This window comes from Musa acuminata, chromosome BXJ2-2, assembly GCF_036884655.1.
Source record: "Musa acuminata AAA Group cultivar baxijiao chromosome BXJ2-2, Cavendish_Baxijiao_AAA, whole genome shotgun sequence".
NCBI lineage: Eukaryota > Viridiplantae > Streptophyta > Magnoliopsida > Zingiberales > Musaceae > Musa > Musa acuminata.
The window spans coordinates 23730681-23754864 of NC_088339.1; the positions used below are offsets into that span (position 1 = coordinate 23730681).

At 38.7% G+C, this 24184-nt stretch overlaps 4 protein-coding genes across 5 annotated transcripts; 1 reads left to right on the forward strand and 3 right to left on the reverse strand.

Annotated features, from left to right (window-relative positions):
- Nucleotides 1-795: 795 nt before the first annotated feature.
- LOC103972962 (PHD finger protein ALFIN-LIKE 8) lies at nucleotides 796-6417 on the reverse strand. The gene is made up of 5 exons (XM_009387389.3): nucleotides 6072-6417; nucleotides 5958-5990; nucleotides 4230-4458; nucleotides 1356-1482; nucleotides 796-1275 (listed from the first exon to the last, which is right to left on the reverse strand). The coding sequence occupies exons 1-5, from the start codon at nucleotides 6169-6171 to the stop codon at nucleotides 1003-1005; spliced, it is 762 nt and encodes a 253-aa protein (XP_009385664.2). The 5' UTR covers nucleotides 6172-6417; the 3' UTR covers nucleotides 796-1002.
- Nucleotides 6418-9124: 2707 nt separating this feature from the next.
- On the forward strand, nucleotides 9125-11947 carry LOC135605452 (endoglucanase 12-like). The gene is made up of 5 exons (XM_065095560.1): nucleotides 9125-9706; nucleotides 9901-10208; nucleotides 10293-10890; nucleotides 10962-11134; nucleotides 11210-11947. The coding sequence occupies exons 1-5, from the start codon at nucleotides 9337-9339 to the stop codon at nucleotides 11612-11614; spliced, it is 1854 nt and encodes a 617-aa protein (XP_064951632.1). The 5' UTR covers nucleotides 9125-9336; the 3' UTR covers nucleotides 11615-11947.
- On the reverse strand, nucleotides 11876-18057 carry LOC103972980 (uncharacterized). Its single transcript, XM_009387411.3, has 6 exons — nucleotides 17386-18057; nucleotides 14655-14840; nucleotides 14260-14376; nucleotides 14001-14150; nucleotides 13240-13298; nucleotides 11876-12172 (listed from the first exon to the last, which is right to left on the reverse strand). The coding sequence occupies exons 1-6, from the start codon at nucleotides 17602-17604 to the stop codon at nucleotides 12037-12039; spliced, it is 867 nt and encodes a 288-aa protein (XP_009385686.2). The 5' UTR covers nucleotides 17605-18057; the 3' UTR covers nucleotides 11876-12036.
- Nucleotides 18058-18512: 455 nt separating this feature from the next.
- Nucleotides 18513-24025, reverse strand: LOC135605453 (FRIGIDA-like protein 3). Of its 2 annotated transcripts, none has more exons than XM_065095561.1 (4): nucleotides 23873-24025; nucleotides 20943-21986; nucleotides 19321-19490; nucleotides 18513-19127 (listed from the first exon to the last, which is right to left on the reverse strand). In XM_065095561.1, the coding sequence occupies exons 2-4, from the start codon at nucleotides 21979-21981 to the stop codon at nucleotides 18720-18722; spliced, it is 1617 nt and encodes a 538-aa protein (XP_064951633.1). In that variant the 5' UTR covers nucleotides 21982-21986; nucleotides 23873-24025; the 3' UTR covers nucleotides 18513-18719. The 2 variants fall into 2 exon arrangements, with proteins under 2 accessions (XP_064951633.1, XP_064951634.1); XM_065095562.1 differs by having other exon boundaries at nucleotides 23766-23915.
- Nucleotides 24026-24184: the final 159 nt, after the last annotated feature.

Sequence of the window (24184 nt, forward strand, 5' to 3'; positions counted from 1 at the left end):
ACATCAAGAACAATGCTTTTGTTCATTCCATAAATCACCACCACTGGTGGCTTTACACATTAAATGCCATTACCAAAGCTGCATATTAGAGAAAAGAGAATGGAATAGGAAGGAAAGCATGTGGTGAGTAAATTTGGGAAACCTGGTGGTTGTGGCAGCAATTAGATGGGATTTTGATGGCACACTGATCACAAGTCATAGGCTCCTGTTGAACCTTGAGTTGTCAGCCAAACACACCTCATCTCAAACAGCTGCAGAACCAGAAACAAAGCTCACCTTATCCCCTCTTCCTCCACACATCCAGTAAAATGGGCAAAACCTTCTCACCCACAGAATGCCTTTTGCCATAAAAATCATTGGCACTTGATTTATTTGCTATAGATCAAGTAAATGATTGGAATAATACGAATACAAGTTTGACCATGGTTGGTCTGATATTGATAACCATGCTAAATATGAAGCAGATGAGTATTATACCTGTACATGTTGACAGCTTCTTTCATGACAGTTCTTGATGTGGCTGTTCTCGGACATGTAATCATTACATAATATGAAAAACATAAATGCAAAGATAATTTTAATTATTTGTTTAACAAGCATCGACTGAAAAATGAACATATATGAACTGAACGGACTTAGTCTTGTAAGCAACTATCTAGAACAAAATCCTTTTTGATAAGGATTGTGGGATACCCAAGCTTTCTTTATGCAAATGATTTATAGACCACCAATCCATGTAAAACATCAAGAAATCCATGAAAGCAGAAATATCATATACAAAATAAGTAAAATAGGTATTCGAAAGGAAGCATTTCATTCAACAAGCTAAGACATGTCTGGAAAGATAATGCGGGCAGATTCAGTTTGCTAATGCTAAATGTCTGTAACTAATAAACCATACTAGTCCAAGGTAAGATCAAGGAAACTCCAGTGTGTAGTCCCATTTCCTGCTGCATCTAAAGCCCTTGTATCTAAAACAAAAGACACATACTTCCTGTTCCTTCATGTTCGAACCCTCTTGGTAGTGCAAGCAGGGCACTTGTATTGTTTGATGTGCTCAGCCCGTGCAGGAGTGATCTTAACACATTTCCCATGGAACCATTTTTCACAAATGTCACAGCATATCCAAAACTCGTCATTGGCGTAGTTGTCTCCACATGCACCACATAGAGTATTTCCATGATCTTCCTCGTCCTTATCCTCTCCTTCACTATGTTCCTCCGTCGGTGGAGCCATCTTTGAGGCTTTTGCATGGGACTCTGATGGTCTCGACGACTGAAATAACAGAGGAAAAGAAATAGGAAATCATATCAATGACAAAGAGGCAATGTATACCAAACAAGTAACCAAACTACCTTTGAACTATATTTGTTGCTCTTGCCATTGCTGCTAGGGGTTTTATCTTTGGATTGTTTCTTGGTGATTCCCGTCACAACTTCATATATGGTTGGAAGGCTATTGATCATTTGGAAGAGCTGGTTCCTGCAATTACGCAGTACAAAATATCAAGCAGCAGGTGCATTTCGCTCATGTTTTTCTTTTTTAATCCAAATGCTAAAGAGAAGTGAATTCGTGTAATTTAAAATTAGATATACAGAAATGACTTCTTTCAATATTCGTTTATAACTTTATGTGGTCAACCTTTGCTACCATTTGATGGAATGCCAGCACAATGCCTTATAATTATACAAGCTGGATTAGCAGTTCATCAAATAATGAGCTAGCAAGGCAATAAAACACCACAAACGATCATGATGCACAAGAGTGAAAGTTTGTTGGTCTAACCTCAAGATATATATGCACAACAGAATACACCCCACAACAAAGAAGAAAGTTTTCGCTTAGAAGGGAGTAATCAATGTAACTAGCAGATCTGGATCACATAGTGGAGCATAGTAGCATTAAGATTATTGCATGGAGCCTAAAGGGTAGTAGAATTTGGAAACTGGATGCAAGTCAAAAAGGATTCTGAACAAGAATCAACAGGTCTCTCACCAGGCAAGTGACATATTAAAAAAAATGGTTATACAATATTGAAAATTCAAGAAAGTTGCAGAACGGGAAGGACATAAGATGCATAGCAACTTAAGTGTATATATCAAAAGTTTCAATTGACTTTAGACAGTTTTATTTAACGACTTGACTGTTTGTTTGTAGCCCTTGATTTCGGAACTACAGAGTTATTGAATTTTGCATTAGCATATGGACAATCAAGTGGAACACAGTTTGGCAATTTTTCTGGGATAGGAGGGATCATTAAACCTAAAGGATAACATCTATGGAATGGTTCTACTAAAAACATGATCAAGAATTTTACACACAAGTTTTTTTTGTCGTGCCAACAAATAGTCATTTATTCCAAGTTAACTTAAAGAGGGAGGAAAGCTATACTCATGCTCCTTTTACTCCAAAACAATAGCCTATTAGATTCCTAGGAAAAACTCCTTAGAACAAGTAAATCACTCTCCTAACCAGAGTTTTAACCAGTTCAAGGGGAAAAGCCTTCCAAAGATCTAAATTAGAGAGAAATAAAAACTTTATTGCTGGAAAATGACTGCCAAATAGCAAAAGTAGTCGATAGGGTCTCTGGATAGGTCATGTAGGCTTAATATTGCCCAATCCTAATGACTAGTCTTCTAACAAATATTTGTGTTTCCTGTCTTTTCCACTGATGGCTGCTACTTTTCTTTGAAGTTACTGTGTTGTATTCATCAGAAATGTTGGACGCCCAGAAGGAAAGAGAGGATCATGTCTGATCCTTTCGCTGCTTCAGTTGGTCAAAAGATATCAATACATAAAATTTGCATATAAACAAAGAGTTATAATGGGTAAACAACTATAACATAATTGAACAGTACTTGCCTGTCTTATGCACTCATCAGAATTTGTCAACTGGTACTGAAGATATCAATGCGTAAAATTACACATGCAAAGAGTTATAACGGGTGAAAATGAACCATCAAAGGAATTATTAGTGCAAAGCCAACTCATTGAACAACTAAAAATTCTCAAATAAAAAAAACAAAATTCGTTAAGTATTTCATTCTTTCAGTTACAGTGATAGTATCGAAAAACATATTGTTCATACAACAATCCTCACAATTAGAATGGGCCCTCTATAATTTTCTATATCATCCAAAGAATAAAAGGAAAATGTTCCTTCAAGTTTATTAACCCTCTTGCAAGGTTTTAATGTCAAATTGATTCCACAAAATTGAACTATTTTTCTAATACAACACTAAGAAACTTTCCATAAAAATTTCCACCTGAGCCTTATCAAAATCAGAAATCAAATAAGAAGTCCGATATTCACAAAGTAAATCAGAACTTCTCTAGAAAATCGAAGTTCAAAGGTTTCGGATTCATCATTAAAGCTTATAATGGGATACAAATTGGTCTTACAAGCAAGGTTCGCCGTACCGCAACATATCACTTGGTGCGGATAATACATATCAGTCCAACGGGGGACTGGTATGAGCGGTACATCGGTGTGCCCCAATGTACCATATGTTGGTATGTTCGGTACATACCGTACCGATAGTTGGTAAATATATCAGTACGGACCAGTAAGATGAACCATGTCTGTAATTATACATTTCTTTAAAATTATCAAAAATATGCCAGAAATGGTAATAGTTGGGTGGATTTGGCCTAACTGACTAATTAATATTAACTAGAGATGGATCACAGTCTCAAGCAGTAGACAGTTAGGAATTGGACAACTATGGCTCGCCCAAGGATCATCACGATCGAGGCCCAATCCTGAGTAGTTCACAAAATATCTTGTTTGAAATTTTGATAAGCAACGACCAATTTTCAAAGCATGTTAGACAATTCATAGAAGTTTCCACCTTGTCCTTGCAAAAACCATGGCTAGACAATTCTTTAACACCAATCTAATGTCAAAGCAACCCATAAATCTAGCAAATAATTGCCAATCTTTTGACCTTCTCCAACAAATCAAACAAAGTTTGAAATGCAACCATCAAAATGCAAGCAAATATTAAAAAACTGATAGAATTCTGAGGCAGCACAACCCTTCAAAGACATGCGTTATATAAATGTTTTAAGAAAAAATGGAACTAAAAACTGAAAAAGCAGATCTATAAACACAAATCTTTGGTGGAAGAACACCAAGGAGCTGGAAGCCTTAGTAAAAAGGCATATGCATCTCTTGGTGTAGAAAATTCAAATAAAACTAAAAAAGTAAGTAACAAATATTAAGGTACCTGGATTCTTTATCAAACCCAAAGCGTGCACCAAAGTAGAAAGCAACAGCTAATAACCATGCATCACTGTGAACTGCAACTAGTGACAACCAATCCTTTTCGCCCATTCCATCACGAGCAAAGTTTATACCTAATGCTGGTTCTGGAAGCTCGGGAGGAACTTCCTCGACTGGCAAGTTCACTTCCCAAGTCTCGTTAGGCAGACCATATAGACATAAATTCTCTTTTTCTGCAAAAAAATCACAGTTAGCATAAGATGTACAACCAAATAATTTCATGAAAGAATGCAGTGCAAAAAACTTGTCCTTGAACTATGTTTTTTGGTACAAAATCATACTAAGAATGCAATAGCTGAAAACTAAGTCCATTTGTTTATTATTTTGGACAATAAATAGTCAAAGCTTAAGTACATCAAACGATCAGAAGATCAAACAATCACAGATACTATATCGATCATTTGATGGTCATGAGGCTAAAGATCTTAAAGCTGTTATAAAAGATATGGAAATATGAACCTTCTAAATCTTTTAGAAAAATGCAAGTACATATAAAAGAGAAAATTGTATAAATGAAGGTAACAAAAATGTTTTCATTATTTATTTTTTAAAGAACAAGTGGCACATCATCCAAACAAGTACAAACACTACAACTGAAAGCATGAAATGCTATGAAGTACCAGAAGAATTTAGACTCCACCCTGATATGAAATTTGGAAATCCAATTTACTATTTACTGCATATAAGTAAAAGAAAGAGGATGAGCCTTGGTATAACGGTAAGATTACTTCTTTACAACTTGGGAGATCAGGGTATAAGTCGCAGAACCAGTTTCTTTAAATAATTAAAGGTAAGGCTACGTATATTGACCCTCTCCAGATCTTGCATTAGCGGGAGCCTCATGCACTGTATATGCTCTTTTTCCTTATAAGTAAAAGAAAACAAGGTATCAACACAAATTGTTCACTTCCTTTACAAAGAATCGACTAGGAGCATAATGACTGCGAGAAGGATAGTGGGAAGTATTTGCATAGTAATTTATAAACTGTTTTGAATTTGAAAATAATTCTTCCTATTCATCAAAATCATGTCTCAGTCCCTTCAAACAGCATGAAATCATTGGGTGCCACTCTTATTCAGAGTATACTTGGGGTATCTGAAGTGACTATTTTATCACCAACGTCTGTTTAAAGCATCCTCCTTCCCATTATCTCCATTTGCAGGAAGTGTAAAATTCGGAAATAAAGGGTTTCTAAATTTTGACCCAACACACTCCCATTCCATCATGCCTCTCTTTTACTTTCTTTTTTCTTTTTCATTTCTCTCTCTTGTGCTTCCAGGAAACAGTTTCTTATATCCATCTCCACTTCCCATCATCGATTACCCCAATTAGGGTCTCACTTCCTATTAGCAGATTCATATTGTGAGAGTGCATGCCAAAGTAGTCAAGTAATCTTAGAGGAGAGCCGACTCATAATCCTTTGGCATCCGACCTGTACCTCAAATCTGCATTTCTTCACAAACTTCTTCATTTTTTGACCTTTTCTTGTTGCTTTAGATGCTTCTCGAACACTATAACAACTAAAGTCGTCAACTTAGGCGAAAACAAAAGACTTTTTTCCTTGTATTTTTCGTCCGCAACGAAATCGCAACATGAAGAAAGGAAGCAGAAACCCTATTTCTACAACGAATGCTGATGCCAAAGTATCCAATCGAAAGCAAGAGAACTCACCAGGATCGCATTTCTGGTAGAACTTCTCAACATCTGCAACAAAAAAGTAAGAAAATAATGAAGCATTCGAATTCTAAACGGGAAAAGGAGGAACAAAACACTTCTTTTTGATACCGGTGGTGAGAGCCTTGACTATTCCGGCTCGCCGGCCTCGGAAATCCCTAAACACATCCTCCGGCGTCCGCGAATTGTAACCCTCTGTCCCCCCTTCCATCTTGGTCTCCCACGGCAACCCAAAACAGGGACTTCGCCACCAAAATGCTCCAGAAAACAGACACCACACGAACAAGAAGGAAAATGTCAAGTTCTGGTACCGAATGGGAGTAGGTTTTACTTCCGAGAGAGGGGGGAAGTCGCTCGGACTCCACCGCGAGAACGGGGAAGCGAAGAGGGGGAGACGAAAGGGGGGAAAGGAGAGGGTTTTGAAAGGTTTCTTCTTCCTGGTTTTCTCCTCTGGCTTTTCCTTCTCATGTTCTGCTCACCACGTGGTGACGCGACACCTTTATGTGTCACGGTAACGCTTGCTCTCGTAACGCTTTCCGTGACCAACGCCCATAATGTAACGCTATCCGATATATTCATACACGTAACACGATATTTTCATGTAACGCTTTCTATTGTAACGGTTTATAAATGCTGGCCCTTCCACCAATATCAAATGTATTGTAAAAAATACTAAAAATATAAAATATTTATCCAAGAAAATTAATATTTTCTATCACTCACAGAGATATAGCAAAAAAAAAGTATAATGTGTCATAACATTATTTTTGCATTAATATCATCAAGAAAATGAATTTAATTTTTTCACATGCAATATATTTTAATATTTGAATTTATTATTCATCATAAGACAGTAATAGTTCAGTTGGTAAAAATAATTTTAAACCTTTTTTAGAGGACTTCTATTAATTTTTATCAACCCAAAATTGAACTTCAACTTAAAAGAAAAACTATTACTCAAGTTTAAACCACTGAAAATATTAATAGTAGATTCAATTATAAAGATATTAATGGAGTTTGAAAACATGTATAATGAAAATTCATGAGCACAATAGGTTGATGGTGCTGATGATATGGTAAAGATTTAGTAGCTGAAGGGAAAGAACAATCCATTCTCCAACTCCCAAAGGAAGTCTTCTATGAATTGATTAATCTTCATGAGGAATGATACTATTTGTGAAACAAATATGATAGAAATAGCTCAAATGAAGATGGTTGATGTTCCTGTGGGGACACTGATGTGCATCACCTACCAGAACCAAGTAAAGAACTCATATCTTAGAATGTTGTGATCCTTTTTTCTTGCAAGATAGAGACGGGAAGTGCATTTGTTTCAGATCATAAATAGAATGACTCAGATGGGAACCAATGTTAATTTAAGTGCTGCTGTGGTGGTTCTTTTCTCACAAAATATTTCTTTGCCAAGAGCTCATCAGTAACTTTTAAGGGTGTATTATCCAGATGAACACTTCAGTAATTGATGCAAGAACAGATGGGTGTCAGTTTGACCATTACTACAGTGAAAACATATCATCCTGACAAACTACCAAATGTCTGAACTCTAGAAATGAATGTAGCTGCAGGTAATCAATCACACATTCCTCTGCAGAGAAATCCTTTTTAGTCAGCAAAGTCTGTGAGCAAAAGAAGGTGCGTCTTTCTAGAATCCAGCTGGAATATTTTGTGTACATCAAAATTAATGTTTCAGAATCAAGAGTAATTTTAGTATGAAATAATTCATATGGTTTAGGACTAAAAGCTTTGTAAATAATGTTCACCATATTTACTTAGAACTATGACAAATACATTCACCACTATCCTAGTATGAGGTCAATTTTGGTTTGGAAGAACACTAATTGTTCTGATTTCCTTATGATCCTTCCTTGAATTCTTCTTTCTCCCTGAATGCTAGACATGAGCATGATCCTAATGGCAATTATGGAAGATTTGCCAAATAACTTTTGCTGCTCTGTGCTGTATAAACTTCCTTCTCAGTATTGTCTTCTTCCCATGCCAGACATGTAACAACTGATTTAGGAATAGTTAGCCTATAGAAAGGTTTTCCTTGGTGATGACTAAACCTCAGACTCTTTCTCTCTCTCTCTCTCTCTCTCTCTCTCTCTCTCTGTCTCTCTCTCTCTCACACACACACACACATCTCTCTTCATTTATTGTTTTGCTATTTGTTTAATCAAGGTCAATGGTAGCTGCATTGGTATCAGCATTCCAAGTCTTATAGACATGGGTGGTGAGAGATCAATATAGCTGTTCTATTGACCACAAGAATGCTTTCTTTCATAGATTCATTGGGTGCCAACTTCCTGACAGCTACTTAATACATTGGAAGTAGAAAATGGAAGAGCATCAGCTCTCAAATCTTTGACTCTAATTTGCTATCCAACACAGCTTGGCTTGATTTTTCTAAGTGCAAGATCAGCCTACCAGAAGAGTCATCTAATGTAAAATAATTCAAAAAATAGAAAAAAAAGGATCCATCTAATAAAGCACTACTTCTGTATCATAGTACTTAAATGCATAAAAATGTCTACATTTAAGCTGAAAGAGTGTCACCAATCAGCAGTCATTTATACAAATTCCAGTGGTCAGTGACAGATTAGTATTCAACTTAACTCAAGGCAACTCAACTTGTCTTCTCCTTGACCTATACAATCAAGCTTAAAGCAGCTCTAATTTTGTGTGTAAATATGTATTTGTGGCTAAACCAAATTAAAATGATGTCTAATTGAGAGGTGTGTGTGTGACTTCCTAGATTTAGGTAAGACAACACATGCAAGTGCTAGTAATCTACTCCAGAGGTTAAGGTCTCAAGCTCCAAGAACTCTGAATGAGATCAATAGAATACCTGTGTATGTGTGAGAGAGAGAAGCTTCCATGTTGATTAGTGCTGATTACAGCACTGTTACTACCATTGCTGCACCACATGCCTCGTATCTTGTACTAAACTATGACCTCCACCACATGCTTGCAGAGAAACCAGACCTCGTCTCAGAGTTGCTGAAGTCAATCCATCTCCACCGGGCAGCATCAGCCTCCCCCGCTAATGCCGCTTCCTCCCCACAAAAACCAGCAGCTTTCTCCGGCAGACAAGTCCTCTGCAGCAATGATAAAGAAAGACAGTGTGCAAAAGAGAATTGAAAGCAAAGCTTGTAATGCTTGGAAGAAGTTTAAGAAGATCCAACCACTCCTTCACCAAGTCAACCATCTCCTTCTTTCTTACCCGCAGTTTCCAAAGGAAAAGGACAAGAAAACAACCCCTGTGGCATATTAAGGGGAAGAGGAGTTTGCATCTCTGTGATCAGAGAAGTTAGCTTCCGAAACAGCTCAATCTTCTCCTCGTCCATCATCCAAGGCCAGGATGCATTCCATGAACCACTGGGGTGGCTCGTTCGAGATCCATGACCCGACGACGGACGACGAGCACAGCCGTAACATGGACTTGGACCGGGCGGCGCTGTCGCGGCAGCAGCTCGACGAGACGCAGCAGAGCTGGCTGCTGGGGCCGCAGGAGGCCAAGAAGAAGGACAAGTACGTCGATCTGGGGTGCATGGTCGTCAAGCGCAAGGTGTTGAAATGGACGTTCTACGCCGCTCTGATCGCCTTCGTCGTCATTGGCGTTCCCATCATCATCGCCAAGTCGATCCCCAAGCACAAGAAAGCGCCGCCGCCGCCCGATCGGTACACGGAGGCCCTCCACAAGGCCTTGATGTTCTTCAATGCACAGAAATGTAAGGCTTGCTTGCTCTGTTTCTTCTCCTCCTCTGTTGCTCAGCTGGTGTGATTGGCAGCGGACTTGAATTCTGATTCATGATCTCAATAGCTACATGTCCTGTTGTCTTGGCCGAAACCATTCAAATTGCAATTGCCTTCATCCATGGAAGAAGGCTTGACATTTAGCTGCGTGTTTGCGTTGACTCATCAGCCGGTCGCTTGCCGAAGAACAACGGCGTACCATGGCGTGGAGATTCTGGCCTCAAAGATGGCTCTGAAGAAACCGACGTGAAGGGCGGCCTCGTCGGAGGATACTACGACGCCGGCGACAACATCAAGTTCCATTTCCCCATGGCGTTCTCCATGACGCTGCTGAGTTGGTCGGTGATAGAGTACAGCAACAAGTACAAGGACATCGGAGAGTACGACCACGTCCGGGAGCTCATCAAATGGGGAACCGACTACCTGCTCAAGACCTTCAATTCCTCTGCCACCACCATCACCAAGATATACAGCCAGGTATCTCTCTCTTCTTCCGCATCAAACCCATAGGAGCATACTTCCATAGATGTTCCTGACACCAACTGCTCGTTGAATGACCAGGTGGGCGGAGCTACGAATGACTCGGCCTCGCCCGACGACCACTTCTGCTGGATGCGGCCCGAGGACATGGACTACACTCGTCCGGTGCAGACAGCCAACTCCGCCCCGGACCTGGGCGGCGAGGTGGCCGCGGCTCTGGCCGCCGCCTCCATCGTCTTCCGCGACGACGGCGCCTACTCGCAGAAGCTCCTCAAGGGCGCGGCCGTGGTCTATAAGTTCGCCCGCGATCCCGGCCACCGCACGCCGTACAGCCGGGGGAACCCCTACATCCAGCCGTTCTACAACTCGACGGGGTACTGGGACGAGTACATGTGGAGCGCGGCGTGGATGTTCTACGCCAGCGGCAACAAGAGCTACATCCAGTTCGCCACCGACCCAAGGCTGCCCAAGAACGCCATGGCCTTCTTGCAGATCCCGGATTTGGGGGTGTTCAACTGGGACAACAAGCTCCCCGGCGCGCAGCTATTGTTGACGAGGCTGAGGCTGTTCTTGAATCCGGGATATCCATACGAGGAGAGCCTGAGTGGGTATCACAACACCACCGGGATCAACATGTGCATGAAGCTGCAGAGATTCAACGTCTTCAACTTCACCCCAGGTAATGGATCGATCCATATGGCGCTGAGATTACAGCTTTGGGGTGCTCATATGGCGGTATGGGTTGCGCAGGTGGGTTGATCGAGCTCAACCATGGCCGGCCTCAGCCACTACAGTATGCTGTCACTGCTGCCTTCCTCGCCTCCCTGTATGCCGATTACTTGGACGCTGCTAATATTCCCGGGTACTACTGCGGCCCCTACTACTTCTCCGCCGACAGCCTCCGTAGCTTCGCCACCTCCCAGGTTTGTCTTCCTTTCGACTCTCTCTCTCTCCTCCTCCTCCTCCATGGATGTCATCATTTCTTCGTCTGTGAACAGGTGAACTACATCTTAGGAGACAATCCGAAGAAGATGAGCTACGTGGTGGGGTACGGCCGGAACTACCCCACGCACGTCCACCACCGCGGCGCGTCGATCCCGCACAACGGGGTGAAGTACTCGTGCACAGGCGGGTGGAAGTGGAGGGACGCCAAGACGGCGAACCCCAACACCGTCACCGGGGCGATGGTCGGCGGGCCCGACCGGTTCGACCGTTTCTCCGACTCGCGGCCGAACTACAACTACACCGAGCCTACGTTGGCGGGTAACGCAGGCCTTGTCGCGGCGCTGGTGTCGCTGACGAGCACCAGCAGCAGCTCTGGCGTCGACACGAACACCATTTTCTCTGCAGTGCCGCCGCTGTACCCTGGATCGCCGCCACCGCCGGCGCCATGGAAGCCTTGAATGCAGAGGAATGTGCGAGTCTTCTTCATGGGCATGCATTTATTGGTCTGTTTATGTGTACAAAATATGCTCGTCTACGAGCTGAGTTCCTATTTGCAATTTGACATGACATGTTTGTAGTGCAAAAAGGGGTCATTTGAATAACCCAAGACAGAATCTACTTTAAGAACCAAATAGATATATCATATCTATTTCTCCTGCTTGCTTCTGATAAATTTTTCATTAATCCAAAATAGAGTTCTGCTTATGACTGTTTCAATCTTGAATCAAAATATTGGCAATTCATTTCTTCTACCAAGAATGAAAATAATGAGATATGGATTGTCTTTATCCCACGAGACAGAACAAAAATTGAGAGGACCTAATTGGCTTCCCTATAGGCAGAATATACAGAAAAATCTTTTGGCAACAAAGTTTGGAAATCAATCTAAGTAAAAGAGAGTCACAATTTTCCTCATGTTCTTTGCTTCTTGGCAGGTTTCCATGAGCAATTTGCTGTCATGAAATGCAAAGCATATCACTTGCTGTACCTTTGACAGTATATCCATATTGCACAGCCTGTTGTTTCAGTAATCACAGTATTAGCATGGCATCATTAGAACCAAGAAAAGCCTACAATAAAACAAATCATACTATTAAGGACATGTAGGGAAGAAACAATATTTTCCTTTTAAATTCTCATCAAGGTAATCAATTGACATATCTAAAAGTTGCACCAGAATTTGTCTTTGTGCTTGAGACAGACCACAAATAGAGATAAATTATGTCCCACCAGAGACCAATATCTGATGCTCAACCCTAGGACACCTTATTGCACAGTATAAGAAAGGATTAATTTTGCCTATTTGCCATTCAGAACTTTCAAACACAGAATACATCTTATGTTTGTGAAGTGCATGTTTGAAATATGCTATTGTGTGTGATTGGTTTTAAAGGACATCAACATCAGATTGTTTTAGAACCAACAATAGGTTCCTACAAAACAATTGACAAAGGTGAAAAATAATGTTTATAGTTTATATTATATTTTCAAAATGTAAAGGAAAAGGTAAATTTAAAATGATTAAAAAGATTAAAACGGGGTTAACTATATCAAAACCATTCAGTTCAATGATATTGATGGAATCTAACATAAGGGTATATGGCCATATATGTACTTTGAAATAACATGATTACAAATATCGCATTTTAATAGTTTTGACTGGAAAATCTATTTGGATAAATTGAAGAATTTAGTAAACAAAAATAGAATGTTTTCTTGTCATGCTGAATTCTTCCACAGTGAACTGGCATTACTGCATTAGTTCAGTCAACTGATTAGCAGCCAAAATGTGAAATAATTGGAGTATGAGGGTAATGTAGCTGTCAACTATCTTCTTGAGTTAAAACCTGCCAAGACTGATCTAAAAGATCTGAAAAAAGAATGATAAAATACAATTTGCAAACAGATTTTTGATCAGTCCTTTGTAATTGTTTAACATTATTAAATATCATGGTAATTGGAATCTTTTAAAAATTTGGCATCAATATAAAAACCCACGGTGATTCAGTGAGAAGTTCCAATCATTATTGTAAGACAAATTACTAGTCATAGTTATAAAAGAAACATGGTGGCACAAAAATACCTGCTGGCTTCAATCAATGGCAAGTGATCGTATTGGGGTTTCTCAATCACATTTTGGACCTGAAATGTTTATGATAAATGAAGCATTGGATCAACATATCAAAATTTCAATAAAAGAAGTTTAAAAATAATAATATAAACATGAATTTTATTTTCATACAACAAAATGAAAAAAACAAAGAAAGCACCTTTATTGTAGAACAAGCATAATACAAGGAAATACAATGCTAATATCTATAAGATCACCTAAGAGGAACAGTTCTTCTAAGAAGTTTAATTTATTCATCAAGTTGGTAAATCTCATGCATTTATACCCATGAGAATTGCAAACACAAGTATAAACCTGCATTTTCAAATGACCACAATAAGAAAATGAGACTCCAAATAAACAACAAAAAAAATTCAACAAGAAGACCAAACCCAAGATGCCTTATGAATAATTTAAAATAAAATAAAGTATACCCATAACTTAAAGAAAATCACATAGCCTAGACCTCCTGCAAATTCAGGATGCTAAAAGACTGATTATACCATTATCAATAAGCTCTAAACAATCTCCTTACTTTTCACTCAGTACCTCTACCACCATGTCTTTAATATAGTCAAAACAATAAATTGATCTTCTATTCAGGTCCGACATTTATTCTTAGGGGAAGCAAGTAGCAACAAAAATTTAGATACATGAAAATGTACAAGTCTGGTGCAACAAGGGAAGATACAAATTGTCCTCTCATGAACAAATATCATTCACAAAAGACTTACTTTAGACAACAATTCCTGACTCTCAGGTGGCTGCATTTTTAGGCTCTGAGGCAAGATTACAGTAAGCAACTCTGGCTTTTCTGCTCTTAAAGCACCTCTGATAACAGCCGCATTAGTTCCAGAAGCCCCTGAAGTAAAAATATGATTCTTCTGCAATGAAATTATGAAGTTTTCAAGAATCAAGATCTGTAACCGAGTTAAAAGGGAACCAGAGAGAATCTGAAACTGGTAAGGCATGGCAGTAAAGAGAGAACCATACAGTTATAACCATCGCATAACTGAGAATTTCGATTAGTTGCTGATGCATAAACCCCATATTACGAGTCCCAAAGAATCCAATTGATCTGGGCCCTTGCTGTTGAATAGCTAACAATTCCTGGAAAATTCATGTCAAGATCAAAATACACTCAGCAATAACAAAAAATTTTGCCATTAGCATTATAGAACAGAAGCTGCAAACGAAAAAGAAATAATCTATTTATTTCAACTACAAGTCTTGTCTGCATACTCCAATTGGAACAATTAAATTGTGACTATATAAATGAATCTACTAATCTTGATAATTGAATTTGAGAGATACCAGAGCTCATAGACACTTCTCTAAAGCAAATCATTAGGCTATGGGAGCTCTTTTCCTATCATTGAATAAAATACCTGTAAATAATCAATATCAGGAATTGGCTTGTACTCTGACACGAGGACTGTGCTTGAACCTTCAACAACAGACTGTGCTTGTGTTGGAATTTGGACACCATTCTCGTCTGGTGACCCAGATGTAAGTTCCCCATCCCAATCTTGAATACTCCCATTGCTGTCTCTTCTTGTATATCCACAGTGCCACTATGCCAGTACATAGAAAAATTTTAAAGTCCCTGGTCGTAAATTATCAGTGAAAACCAAATATTTACAATATCGAATCATATAGATGCATAAACAGGAAATTTTTATTTTTCTAAGTCCCTGGTAGTAAATTATCAGTGAAAACCAAATATTTACAATATTGAATTATATAGAAGCATAAACAGAAATTTTACAGTAGTTTAGGAAGAGTAATTATATCACACCAAGTAAAGAATTGGAAATAAGGCAGTTTCGGGAGATCAAAAATCTTCTCTCACAGAACCAATTACTATTGGACACCAAAAAGAAGAAAAAAAGACAAGTGTTACATAAAAATCATTCTCATTTCAACATCTTCTACAACTATAACCCAGACCAATCCTTTAACTAGAGCAGAAAGTTCTCATCTACTGATAGAAAGAGAAGCTTGTTGAAGGAAATTCAGTGTAAAGTATATACACAAAACATAAAAAAATGGTAAAAAAATAAAAAAAATTGATAATTGCCAGCTACTGCTAACAAAGAGAAGCTGTTGAAGGAAATGCAGTGTCGAGCATGATGATAGATGGTTACAGAAAAATCCAGTAAGAAAATAAAAAAATATTTGTAGTTATTAATTTAATATAGTCCATTAGTTCTGCTTGGAGAAATAACCAAGTAAACTGATACAAGATGAGGTCCTATGTGGCATGTGGACTAGCACTAGAATTGCTACTATGGTACCATGTAGACATGATAAGGAACTCAAAACATAACTCATTTCCATGCCATAACCCCTACCAATGAACAGGATATAATGCCAATTAACTAGTGACAGGAGCATGCATTTCCAACGAACTGACTATATTTGTGTATTATTCTCATTTTTCATCTACGCACTTCTCAATTCTCAAGCAATGTGGCTACCACTAGATTGCATGAGCTTAAAGATTAATTTTTATAGATGCATCCTTACTGTACAATGTCCCTTGTATCTTTCAACACCACACCTCCCTTGCCTAAACTGCCTACAACTCAACCGTAGATTGCAAAGTTGACCAATCTCAATCTAGTCTGCCAATCTATAACAGAATCCTGTTAATTCAATCTTGCAAACCCTGATCTTTATGGGATCAATAGGATACAACAAACCTGTATCTTCTAACCAATCATAACAGCACAGCCAACTACCAATTGGTTCTTATCAATATAAAATTCCCAACAGGTTTTTGGTCAATCTCCCATTGTTTCGGGGGGTTTGGGTTTTGGGTGAGGGGGGGATGGGGTTTGTTTCCAATTTGGTCAATCCAGACCAGTTCGGATCCTAAATCCTATGGACCAACTTGTAAATTGCGGTGACGCTTAAAACTCGATTACATCATGGGTTGAACAGTAAACTATAAATATATTTTAATGTAAATATTTAAAACTATGTCAAAAACAGGAATTCAAGATAACAAAGTCATAGATGATCACAGGATACAAAAGTATCAGGCCTAAAACGAGAATAATATGCCTCCCTTAGGCCCCTATAACATATTCAAAAACAAATGTTGCAGTTTATTTGACAAATATTCTCTTAAATGAGATAACACACTATCCTATTAAAAAAAATGTAGTAATACACTCTAAGAAAGTTAAAACTTTTTATGATTAAAATAATAAGAAAAATTTTGTCTGATATGGATTATTACCACTAATAACATATTACAAGACATTCAAAAGATGTTAAAAGTTATAAGACATAATGAATTGAACAACAGACAAATATCAGGTTATATCTTAAGTTCTTAACATCTGTTGATATGCCCATAACACACACCAACTAGTTAAAATCCTATGAGTCTCAGTCCAATCCTTGGATCAGGATTGTTCAAAACTACATATTTCTAGATTTCGAGTCCAAATAGTGGAATTATAAGAGCCTAATAACATTTTCACAACTACAGATTTCTGACATTACAAAATCAAATTAGAGCCGGACTAAGAATCCACTTAGTCAATCATGGAGTCTTCTCAAGTTAGGGTTTTGCTTGATAAAAGAGAAGAGTTTGGTGATTATGATATGATTTGATCAAAAGGCTCCTTGATGTTTCATGGATACGGACATATGAACAAGAGAATCATATAGGAAGCACATTCAAATGTAAAATCGCATAAAAAGTTTAACAAAAAATCTTCAAGAATCATCATAATTGGAATGATTCACCTTGGATATGCAATAGCATGAGGCCCAAAACATCACATGAAAGAATATACATCGAAACGAATCTACCAACTGAAACTGATGAAACAGATATAGTTAGTCAAATTCACCAACTAGTAATCTTCCGAAGGTAAAATTTTTTGCGTCATAACATTACCCACTAGAAAAATACCATCGAAATCTAACAAGGGTATAGATGGAAACAAGGATACAAGAACGGAAAACCCCACTCGTCGTAGATAAAAGATCAGAACTCGATTACGTTTTAAGCATATGTAGAGTCTCAACGAAAATACAAGAAACAGATCTACGGCAGCACGGACCAATGCTAGAAGGAAAAGTTAGGAGTCAAAAGATTACCGCAGTTCCAGAGCGGGGATTGCCAAGCGCAAAATGCAGTCTTTTGCCATCAACCCATGTGGAATCGAGCGAATAGCCGACGGAGGAGCCAAGAAAGGTAGGGATTCGAGAGGCTTCGCCGCTGGCTCTGGGGCCCAACGCAAAGGACGACGCGGGCAGATAAATAGCCGGGCCTGGAGGCCGCATGAAAAGCCCCAAAGGAGGAGTAGAGGAAATCATCCCTTCTTCTTCTTCTTCTTCTTCCTACCACCCTTACGAGTCCTATATCCAAAGCCTGGAAGTGCTAGAGAGGTGAGAGACTCTCCAAGATTTGGGGGACGGAGGCGGATGGAGAAGGAGAAGAGAAGATATAGGAGTAGGGGCAGAGTTGTGGTTTTACGGTTCCACCTCGTATATATATTCTACATCCTTTTCTACGTCTCTAATCCGTCAAACGGATTCGGATACACGGGAAGGAAATCGGAAAGATATTTTACTTTCTCGCCTCATCTTTTCGGCCGCAGAGATCTTTTGGGCTAACTCTGTCCGGTGGGGCCCATTACAACCCAAATATTGGGCTGATCGTATACGCCCTCAAATAGGCAAAGAATTGGCTTCTTATCGATCTTGAATTCCTGCACAAAAGAATGAAAACAATAGTGCTGCCACCAAATTGCATCATTGGGTGCAGTTTTGATGGCACAGCGGATTAGTTTGAAGAGATTGCAACTGCTTTTACACATGAGTTTGACAACAAATGTTGATCGAATTACCTTTACATTGTGGCAATGAGAGAATAGAAATTTTTGGAAGACAAATTGGCAGTGAAACAGCGACTGATAGAATAAAAGAGTCAGAGAGATTAGCTACTAATGCTCAACAATGAATAAAACAACTTTGGACAAGCGCTAGAGATACTGACAGTGAAAGGATCAGCTGTAGTTGCCGTCAAGCAACCAAAAAAGAAGAAAGCCAATGAAACAAAAAGCATTCTATATTTGGAAGCAGCCAAAAAAATGTGAAGCTCCTCTGGTCAGATAAAATCATGATCACCATACCAATACAGATTAAAATTTCCCTAAGATCAAACACAGCAGCACCGTAGAGACAAAAATGTTGGACACTGCATCGAAGTACCAAATCAAACCTAGGCGATCAAACTGGATACTAGAAATATATGTCAATCAGTCGATAGCATATAAACACATAAGCTTCAACTGTTGAACATGGTGATACACTTCCAACATAATAAACAGACTAATCTTCTGGCTACAAATTTAGTTAACATATATTAGGTACACTAAGGACTAAAAGCTACTTGTTAGAAGATATCATGATTCCTGCAGCTTTCTCCATTAATAAAGATAGGCGGTCTGGTACTGGACCTGGTGGACATTACCATAGAACGTGGAATGTGTGCGGGGGATGGTATATGGCGCAGAACCCATTGGCGTAGGATGATGAGTTTCAGCAGCATAAACGTACTGCCTATCATATGCGTATGGGTACCTCTCAAAGGGTGATCGATGGAAGCTTTTGTCAGGCATGATGTTAATACGAGGGTAACTGCTGCCATTGGCACGGGGTCTCTTGGTTTGCGGCTTTGCAGCTTCAGCAGCCCTCCTCTTGTCGGCCTTTGCCTTCTCTAGCAGAAGGATGCGCTTCTGAAGCGGATCAACAGGGTATTGCTCCTCAAGTTTGTGCTCTTCAATGCATTTGATGACCGCTTTAAGGGCAGATAGTTCCCGTTCATTCATTTCATTCTGATATAGAATCAGTCAAATAAATTGACATATACTTGTGACAGAAACATTCAGTAGCTTCAAGTCAGATAAATATAAAAGTGTAAGCGGAGAAGAAGCAACAATCAGAAGTCATCAGATAAAGCAAAAATATTTTGCAGGTGGCAAGATATGTCAAGTACAAAATTATAACAAGTTAGAGAAGAAATAAGACCTGCACACCAGGAGACATGCTTCCAGCTTTGACCTGTGAAACTTTTTTCGCCTCCTTCAGATATGCTTTAAGTAATGGCACTGGTGGAAATTGTTCTGTGAGTTTAAATGCATAGGCAAGATTAACGGCCTCAATTTTCCTCCCACTATTCAGTAGAACTTCAATCAAACCTACAAATCAATAGTTCCAATCAGCAGATGTGACATGGAAAAATAAAGAATCAATTATATGCATCAGATTATCAGTGTGCTAATACATATTAGATACTATACAGACTTTAAGCAAAAATATGTCAGTGGGATGTGACAAAAGAAACTCTAACTGACAAGGTAAAAAGGTAACATGGTTCCTCAAAGGACTTGAGATATTATCCTATGGGACACTAAAATCAAAACATTGCAAAAGCTCATTTATCAAAGCCTGAAAAATAATAACCAGGGAAGGAAAAACACCATGAAGCTGGGGTAAATAGTATAAAGGTGATCAAGCTGGGTTGACATTACAATCCTAAAGTGCAGTCACCATGAAGCAGGAAACATTCACAAGCAGATTAAAACCGAACATAAGCTAACTGATTTTAAAAAGCTAGTATAATTGCCTCTGATCCTTCAATAATTGCCTTTCAGAGACAACATGAAGTCACAAACTGCACAGAACTGGGTAAGTCACAAATGTATCTTTGTTGCAAATAAGATGTCGTACAACTTCACCAAAAATTATTATCAATAGTGAAAATAAATAAACTGATTGACTACTTCAAGTGCAATGCAACACCTGGAATCACAGTGACTACTTTATATAGTGGTAAACACCGGCAATACTGGTCCTAAGTCCAGATGAAACGATGGAGGGTTGCATTAGGCCCCTAACAACTAAGGTAAACCTGTCAGATCTCATTAACATGAATGTTAATGGATTTGGATTGATTTGGATATGTGTGTTGAATAGTTAAAAAGCAATATATGCAAAAAAATTGTATTACTGAATATTTGAATATTGAATATTTAGATGGATGTTAGGAATTATTAGGTAAGATAAGAAAATAAATATTTTTTATTTTTGAACAATTAGGTTTAGCTTTGAATGAGGATAAAGTGAGGAACAATTATTTAATATGGTATGGCATGTGGATATCTATGGATGTTGTACTAGTAATTATGGATTGAAAAGAGGTAAAGGGAGGTCTAGAAAGACTTTATTAGAAACTATGAACAAAGACATATTTAGATTCATGCAGACGACCCCAAATAAATGAGATATTACAATTCTATTATTGTTGTTTAGTTAGTGGTACTATTTATGAATTTTAATTTAATAAAAATATTCACATCAGAATTCATCCCCATTAAAAGTTTGGCAAAATCGAACTATTGATTGATGAGACTAGTTGTTTATGTTCTCCATTATCATCATGAACACAGGTTTAACAATCATGATCTAAACATGATGCTAGTGATATCTTTCAATAGTTGTAAATGGAAGACTACTAGTTTTAAAAAGACATGATAATGTATGAGGACGTGGAGAAAAATAGCAAATTCAACACTGAATTATCATCTATAACAAACATAACTTATCTCATTCTACGAATGTCAATATGACCAAATTAATGTATGGACAACCTGGCATTTTATGTGACAAACCAAGTGAACGACACAAGTTAACAGTTTGACGGCGCCGTGTAACAGCTGGAATAAGTTTGCAGATTTCATCTTGATCAAATTGTGAATCAATATCAAAAGTAGCCAAAAGCTGTAGAAATGCATGTGCTTCCAATGAGTTTCCACTACTGGCTTCAATGTCAAGTTGATCCAACTTTGGCTTCCATTCTTTAGCTATCACCTTTGCTTTCTCTTTGATATCTGATGTAAGTCTTTGGTTATCAAAAAGGGAATCTGGTACACCATCAGCCAACAGTTGTTCAAGAGATTCCATTAACATGAGACAAGTCCTCCGCAGGCCCAATAGGCTTACATCTTTTTTTCCATCTGAACTTAGAATTTCTCCAGCATAGAAGCCTTTCAAGGAATCTAAAACCAAGCTGAAAGGATTGGCTGCACGTTTTAATGCCACTGGAATTTCCTCACGTATAGAGATTACGTTTTTATGATTATCTGAAATGAATTTATGTAGTCCTTGTGCATCCATTTCTTCACATAGTTTCATCAGCTCTGTAGGTTGCTCAATGCACACACTTCCTTTTTCTGCAGGACATACATCTTCCATGCCAGATTTGGCAGCTCCAACACCAGAGTTTTCTTTTAAAATAAGATCAGTCATGCTGTTGTTCACCCCCTTAACAACAGGTTCCAAAGAAGAAGTTCCGTGTTTATCAAACAAAACAGATAGAGCAGCATCTCTTTTTTCCTGCAACCGTTCCAGAGATGCAAGCTCCTTGGCCACAACGGCAGTCTCCTGCTTCTCCAACATTTGCTGGGCTTCAGTGACTTCTGTAACATATTCTTTTTCCTGATCCTCCAACTCGTCAAACCTTGTCTTTAGAGACTTCTCGAGTCCATGAAAATGTTCTTCAAGTTCTTTCCATTTTAAGTTCAAGGATATGGCACTGTGACGCTCAAGTTCAGCAAATGCCTGTTGTAACTGCTGTATTTTTGATGTTGTAGAATCAAAAAGTGTTGCAACTGATTGTGTATCATCCATAGTTCCTGCCAAAAGCAGAAAAAAGATGCTTATGTATCAAGCAGACAAAGTGAACATGTTCAGAATTGCATCAGATATGGTACATAATTGAAGAACTTCTGACACAAGCAGTCACCAAAGCACATATACAAGTAGCAATTTGTCTGATGAAAGAAACAGTAATCACTTAACCACCTGAAGAGCAAAAACAGTAGATGATAATAGCAGACTGCTAACAAATTATTCTTTTACAAAAAAAAATGTTTTGCAAAACCTGGTCACTAAAACAATAAATGATATTTGCAGACTGCTTAATATTTCATGTTTCTCTAAAAGTTGCTGTTTATTTAATGAACAATATTTCCTCTTCTTTGTGAATAAATAGCCAGATCATGAAGTTAGCACCGAGTAGTTAACTCTCAACATGTATCAGCCATATTGCATAACACACATCATGCCAATTGATGGCCAGCACCGATCCCAAGGTGTCATACATAAAAGGGTTTTAAAGATTTGTAGGGATGATCAGTTCAAGGAGTCTCAGATAAGTTTTGGAAATTTTTGGATAAGGTTCAAGTGTTACAGAACTCATGTAATTAAGATTTACTGGCACAACAGCATGTGGCATATCCGCACAATATGAATTGAACCAACAAAAGGCAAAGACACAGAATCTCACTGGTACTTGTGTCCTTGTGTTAGCTAAACATTCAATTGGATACCTAGAAACTTGCAAGGCTAAGCTGGTGGGTTACTCTAACCCAGTGTATTTGTTTTTTCTCTTATGAGCTTGACCTATTAAGAACAGCATGAGATCAAAAGTTACAGGCATTTCCAAGGACACCAACACATATTTGGATGATTCAAGGAATGCCAAGGTGTAAGTTTTTCACCTCGTTCATATGTTGATAACAATTGTGACTGATCAAAAAGAAAGAAAAAAAGGTCAAATATTCACAAATCATTCACTTATTCTGTTTGGACTTTAAGTACATAAAGTCATATTATCTTTGTTTGACAATAAACAAGCACAATTCCTTCATAGCAGCTTTTCATGGAAACCATTATTCGTTAAATATCCTTCAACAAGACATAAGATCTGGATTCAAATGTCTTACATATTTACCATATTGTATAAAAGAAAAAAACTAATCTTATCAGTAATTGTAACACCCTGGTTTAATCCCACATCCGAAGTGGGTTAAGGATAAGCATCCCATCAAGTCTGGTCGTGACACCTAATACAAGCTCCAATAGGATTGAAAGATCAAGATTTCAGAACCACATTTTTACACTGACAAGCTTAGAAAGATCACTTTCTAGCAGAGCCCAACCTCTCCTGACTCGTCACTTTCTCAAATAAAAAAAAAATTCCATTTTACACTTAACACTTCTTCGGACACTCAGATAACCTACCTATACCGCCAGAAATAGCAAGTAATCTGCATCTCCAGCCTCAAAACCAACGCCATCATCTACTAACACACTTACACTGGAAAAGGAAAGAAGCAAGACAAATCCAACCAAGTCAAGCACACAAATGCTCCAAGCCACATCATAGGGCTTCATTCTCAATTTATAACTAAAAACAAGGGTTGCCTAGTGCACGAGACTCCCATAAATGTGAGTTCTGCACATACCCTTGCAAGCAGGGAGGCTCTTTAACTTCGATTCATGACTAAACCCTAAAGAACATACAAAACCAATTGCCGGCCTCACCACACCGAATTCCAGAGGCCATCACAACACACACCGGAACACCACCACAACCCATCATCCATTCTCCAAGAAACCCTACTCCTTACCTCAAATCCACCAAAACCGGTACCGGAAAAACGGATCCAACCACGAATCCACCCGCATAGGGGGCAAACTCCGCGAAGCAAGCGAGAGATTCGGAGGGAGAACTCACAGGAAACAGCGGCTGTCGAGATCACGAGATCGGACCGAGATGGAGCAGCGAGCGGGAGCTGCAGCCCATCCACATGGCTAACCGATGCAAGGAATAGAGAGCAAAAGAGGCCGATGACGACGGATGCTTGTCCTTTATGTATCAGAGAGACCACCATAGCGCGGGTATACGACGACATCACAGCCGCCCATATTCAGATCGACGGCTGGTGTGGTCGTGGACGGTAGCCATTGGATTGTTGCGCTTGTCGTGATGGCTTTGATGGGCCCGTGATGTGGTGCATTTGCGGTCCATGTGACCATGTCGTCTTCA